General features: G+C 45.0%; 1 protein-coding gene across 1 annotated transcript in view; it reads right to left on the bottom strand.

Moving 5' to 3' along the window:
• Positions 1 to 2,225: 2,225 nt before the first annotated feature.
• Positions 2,226 to 6,000, bottom strand: part of PDE6D (phosphodiesterase 6D) — a 52,346-nt gene continuing 48,571 nt past the window's right edge. The window contains exons 4-6 of the mRNA XM_047085449.1: positions 5,533 to 5,658; positions 4,703 to 4,808; positions 2,226 to 2,811 (exon numbers count right to left, since the gene is read on the bottom strand). Coding sequence (XP_046941405.1) covers positions 2,730 to 2,811; positions 4,703 to 4,808; positions 5,533 to 5,658 — 314 coding nt within the window. The 3' untranslated portion in view covers positions 2,226 to 2,729. The remainder of the gene's footprint in view (positions 2,812 to 4,702; positions 4,809 to 5,532; positions 5,659 to 6,000) is intronic.

Here is a 6,000-nt window from a genome sequence, read left to right as displayed (position 1 = left end):
ACACCGGCAAGGAACGCAGCAAACCTCAACCAGAGTTTTCTACATAGAAATCTATGTTTGAAAGGGTCTTCTAAGTTCTCCCACATCTTTCTCCAAGGTCATCTGTCTTCTCCTCCCCTACCTACACAGACTCTTCAGGTCCTCTTGATTGCCCGCGGCGTCTGAGTGCTTACCCTCTGCCTGCACAAGTCCGAACTGGGAGCACCCTTTGTTCATCAAGCATGCTGCCCGGAGACTTTAGTTTATCTTACAGCCACCTGTGTGGCTGTACCTATTTACTTCTCTAACTTTTCCTCAATGTCTCCACCAGTACTTCTCAAAGTATGGTCCACAGACCGCCTGCATCAGAATCACCTGGGGTGTTTTAGCAGGTGGATTTCTAGGCCCCGCGCCTACTCAGTCAGAGTCTCTGGCAGGTACTTGTAAATGCTGGAGAACGAGTGGCTGTACGCTGTGCTATGCCTGGGCTGTATGCTCTCTTTCATAACGTTCTGTGGCCTTCGATGTATCCACGGACGGCCCAGCTCTGCAGGCATTCGGATCTGCACCCACTCTACCAAGGCGGACTTTAACCTACAAGGGCCTCGTCCCCGCAGCTCTGTCCTCTCCTTCTGCTTGTGCTCCCCGCTGCCCGTGCTCCTCCCCCCTTGTCCTAGTCCACCACAGCTGCAGCCCCCCTCTGGGCCTGCTCCGGTCCCTCCTGCACGGTCCCTCTATCACACTGTCCCTGGACTACACACTTTTTTGGCCTTAGTTGTTTCACGATAAGATGATCCACATTGCCTGAGCATATGCGCTGTTGCCTGAGGAGATGGTGAGAGTCTAAGGAGGACTGGGCTGTAACTATTTTTTTTTTTTTTAATTTTTTTTTTTTCAACGTTTATTTATTTTTGGGACAGAGAGAGACAGAGCATGAACGGGGGAGGGGCAGAGAGAGAGGGAGACACAGAATCGGAAACAGGCTCCAGGCTCTGAGCCATCAGCCCAGAGCCCGATGCGGGGCTCGAACTCACGGACCGCGAGATCGTGACCTGGCTGAAGTCGGTCGCTTAACCGACTGCGCCACCCAGGCGCCCCTGTAACTATTTTTTTAAGAGCAGCTGGCAAAGAAGTGTGTCCCTGACAGTGAAGGAGGCTCTAAGCAGGTGGAGAAGCTTCCCTGGGATGGTCTTTTCTCCACTGGGAGGTGTCCAGTCCCCTGAGAGCCTTCCTTGATGGGGAGCAGATACAGTTTAGGAAAAGGAAAGGAGACGAGCTCTCACTCTGAGAAAAGAGATGGTATTTCCAGAAAGTAAAAGGAAACCTGGACTCATTTGAACTTTGTTGTTGTTGTTGTTTTAATCCAACCTTGGAATTTAAAAACTGGCTTTTGAAGACAACAGCCCTAATGTGAAGAATAGAATTACCACTGAAACAGGGCAATAGTATACTAAAAATGTACTTCTCTCCCCATCCACAGATGCAAACAGACCCTTCGGCAACAGACAGAAGGAGAGGAGGAATCTGGGAGCAGGGGCTACACCACAGAGGGCCCATCTTTTGGTGTAGTCTCCTCCCCTCTGGCCTCAGACCTTACTACTGTGGGAACCGCAAAACTTTTAATTGTTGGTATTTTATAAAGGATAGTGAAAGCTACGGGGAGGTCAGAGGTAAGTTCCTAAAAAAGATCCCTTTTCTCTCTCATGTCGGACTTGCAGGCACTGCAGATATGATCGCTCTCTCCCACACCACACCGGTCACACCACCATTTGACTGGGTTTTGAGGCCTCCCAGCACCCACCCCATCCCAGATGCATTCCCATCGTTCTCCACATGACTCGAAGGAGATTTTTTTTCTCCATTTTGTAACCTCTGTTCTCTCACTTAGGAATATAAGAGTCCCTACTCTGCCAAGGAAATCTCTTGAACAAATGTACATCATCAAGGTATGAAAAAAGTTAACAACAAACAAACAACGGGCGTATCTATGTTCTGGAAGAGAACCACTAAATATCACGTCTAAAAGACAAATGTTAAGGTCATGGGTCTTGTCTGGGTACGTTGTAACATTCTTGGAAAGCAGGAACTGAAGCAACAGGAACCGCAAGATCTATGAGTCGATCTCTGGAGTAAAACATAGTGGTGATCCTATGGTCTGATAAATGTCTTTCTTCCCATCATGGGGCCGAGTTCATGTTCCAGAAAAAGTAGAGATGAAAGCAGTGCCATGCTAAAGACTGTAGGAATATTTTAATTCATATGTTTTAATTCATTATGTAATAATAATATCAGTCTATTTTACAAGTTAGGCGTATGAGAATGTATGAAATAGAAATGGTAGGAAAAAAACTAAACATAAGTCAGGAATATGAATTTTTCCAAAACCAGGGGCCAAAGGAAGATGTGTTGCCTGCAGGGCCCAAGGAGGAGGCAGGGAGGGGGTGGGAAGAGCATCCACTCTCGTGGTAAGTGTTTGTCCCTGTGTCACTGTGGGAAGGACTCAAGGCTCGCCTTCTACCCTGGTCTGGGGTTGGGAGTTTAGTCTGGTCAGTGGAAGATGGCAGCTTGGGAGGAAACAGCCATCTGGTTACCTACACAGAACTGGTCCCCTGGTGGCTGCAGGTGGGTTTTGCCATAGAGGGAATTAGGGGTGAAAGTGTCAAAAACCAAATGTGTGGAGGAAAAAAGTAAACAGTTTCCTCCTTTCCCCCCAAAACCCCAAATTCTTGAAATGCACACACATTCTTCTCTCAAACGTAGAAAAGTCTCACTCTGGATGTGCTTACAAGAAGATCGTCGTCAAAAAACTTTGTCTCTATGATAACATTCCCACTATAAGTAAGAAAAGAGGGCAAAAGAGTGAATGTGTTAGGCAACAGATTTCATTCTCACCAAGTGGTTTCAGTTTGGGTCTGCTGGGCTCAAGGACATGCACCCACCTAGAACCTTGGCTTGGGGACAGTAAAATCTATGTCTAAGTGGGGTTAGAAGTCTAATGTGACATTTAACTTTCTGCAAGTTCAGAAAACAGAAGAGAGAGCATATCTTAATCCTCGATATATATAAAGCCCTTAGTAGAGGACTTTGCACACAGGGGTGCTTATAAAATGTGACCTTTTTTTTTTTTTTTTTTTTTTAAATAACTGACTTTTTGATACGCCTGGAAACCTGCAGGCCTCAGGGGTGGTATCTTTCCCTACAACACCTACTCTGGTGGACAGCTGAGGGTTGGCCTTTCCTGCATCTGTTCTCATCACTTTGGGTAACAGCACTCTGCTCTTCTTTTGGGGACCCACACCATCTCCAGTCTGTGTCAGTCAAGTAGCCCCCACTTCACCTGGCAAAGAGGTGGGCATAGGACATAATTTGGGCCAGTCAGACTCTCTCCCTAGAGCAGGATACTTCCTATGGCTGCTCCTGAAGGAAATCATCCACGGATTCCTGCCATCTGCATCTTTTGAGCTGCCCAGGTCTCAGGACACCCCACACCTTTCAGCTCTGTCCTATTAGCTGGAGTCAGTTTCTACGGCTTGCAGCCAAAGAACCCCAAATGATACACCTGTATCGCTGCACAGAGTGGAATTTCATTTTTCTTGGTGGGTATCTCAGTGTTTCCAAACCAAAGCACTCTTGAACCAAGTTAAGGGCAACAGAGGAACTGATTTTAGGTTCCAAAAAGTAAAATATGACTGAAATAACCTAGATATGTCATCATATACTTACTGGTTTTAGTACCTGAAAAAAATTGGGCCTGGTCAAGGAGGAGTCAAATGAAGGCTAATAAAATATAAAAAACGCCCTTCTATATACTACCCTGTACTTTTCCAGGGTAATTAATAGCCAGCAGATACATTTTTGCTGGTAATTAATTATAAAGTAGGTACATAAGAAACTCAAGATTTAAATGGCTAATAGAATATAAAAACACCTACTATTGTAATTAAAAATCTATTAAGGACTTATAAACAACCTCTATATTCAGTGTGGCTTTCATCAAGGATCTGTTTAAAGGGACAATCCAATATTACACGATTATCTGTGTGAATAACCCACTACAACACAGTATTACTAAAACCTTTGAAAGACTAATACCTTTTTCCAAGAGAGAATGGTAATTGGGTTGTTACTGACAGTTGTTTTGGACAAAGGACAAACTAATTATTCTTTGAGCAGGAAGCATAGCTATTAAAAATGGTAAGCTAGTCTCTGAAAAACTGTAACCAAAGATTATCCTCTAAAACAAAATTAGACCTTTGACAGACTCCATTAAAGGCTATTCAAGAAACGTACAGAGTATCAGACGTTTGGTAGTCAGGAAAGTGAGCAAAGTAGCATAGATTTAATATATAGCACACGCCAGTGTCCTTCCATATCATCTCATTTTGTCCTGACTACATCTCTGTGAGACAGAATTATTAATTCTATGTTTAGAGAGGAGAAAAATAAGGCCAGAGGTATTGTCCAAGATTGCACAGCTAGTCAGGGTTAATCAGGAATTTAGTCTAAATCTAAAGTTGTTTAGTCTAATCTAAAGTTGGATATTTTTTCCATTTGATCACACTATCTTTTTCATATGACAGAAGTCAGTAACCTGTAAATCTGAATATCTCTGGATACTCTTTACCCTTATTTTCAACCTAGGTTGCCTGCTGACCAGTCCCCCCACTGCCTGGAACGCCTGCTTCTAGACACACTCCACAATCCCTGTGGTCTGCTCACTCACGTTAGCACGCTGGCAGGCATCATCTGGGACTCGGGCGCTGCCTCTATCAGGGACTGCCAGGTGTTTGTGGAGTTAGGGATCACAAAGCCAAACTCGAAGAACCATTCTGAAGGAAGAAGGAAAAGCGGGTGAGTGGGCGTCCCAGACAGTCTCAGGACTCTTTGTCCACCCCCCTTTGGAGCGAGCCTCTTCTTACCCCAAGAACCATAAATGCAGCCGTCAGAAACCTCTGGAGCCAGAGCCATAAGAAAGGACATGGAAGCCCCCTCAGGCTGTCCTCTGAACCCACCAGAGGCTTGCTGCCTATGCTCCAGGGTCTAAAGCACTAGGACCAGTGGGCAGATACAGCATAAGCAAGGCTTTCTTAGAAGTAGGCAATATGTAAATGATAAAGAGAAGGACAGAATAGGCCTTCTACTTGGAATTTCAGCTCTAACACACATACGTGCACTCTTACAGTCCATGGTTAGAAAATCAGTGCAGAGTGGCCTTGCCAGTCAGATCTGCCTGAGACTGTATGGAGAGCACTGTACCAGGCCCCAATCGGCTGCTTCCTCGTGACCTCGTTACAATTCACCAGTGACAAAGTAGACACCAACCCCAGGCCCACCAGGGTCAGAAACCCTTTTGTTGGGCTCAGTGCCCCTTGTCATCAGCTTTGTTTTTGTTTCTTTTTGCTGGGGGCCCCCAGTCTCGCAGGGTGTAGGAATCCTATCACAAATTGAGTTGCAAAATGAATGTTACCAAAGCAGTGCTTTAGTTCCCTGGATCTTGCCTTTTTTTCCCTGTCACCCTAAGTGTGGCTTCTAGGCACAAAGGCCACAGAATACCTTCTAGGCATTGCCCTTTGAAGTAAACTTTTTGCTCCAGGCGGAATTTTTCCATTTGCTCTGCTGAAGAGAAGTTCAATTCTCGAGACACTGCCTTGCACTTGAGGATTTTCTTGGGAACACGGGCTGGTAAAGAAAAAGAAATATTGAAGCCACCCTCAACGAAAATCACATACTATGGTGCTTCAAGTTTCTGGGAGCTTTTTAGAGCTGATTTAGAGAACACATTATCTATGTTAAATTTCAGAGGATGCCTTGGTAACAGAATTATACTTTTTAATTTAGGCAGAGGTCCCCAATTGGTCAAGTGCATCTGACTGAAAGATCATCAAGAAACACAAGATATAGTGCATCTAAGGGCCTTCCCTAGCTGCTGTCATCAGGAAGTGGGCTGAACAGGCACCTTCTCTACTGTGTTTTGTTAGTTTTAACCCCTTAGTTTTTCTTTTATTTCAGGGGGATAAAAAG

This window comes from Lynx rufus, unplaced genomic scaffold, assembly GCF_022079265.1.
Source record: "Lynx rufus isolate CCGP_SWC_20201006 ecotype Redwood Valley unplaced genomic scaffold, mLynRuf1.p SCAF_2, whole genome shotgun sequence".
NCBI lineage: Eukaryota > Metazoa > Chordata > Mammalia > Carnivora > Felidae > Lynx > Lynx rufus.
Note: the sequence above shows the minus strand (reverse complement) of the source record. Positions and strands in the feature narration are given on the sequence as shown.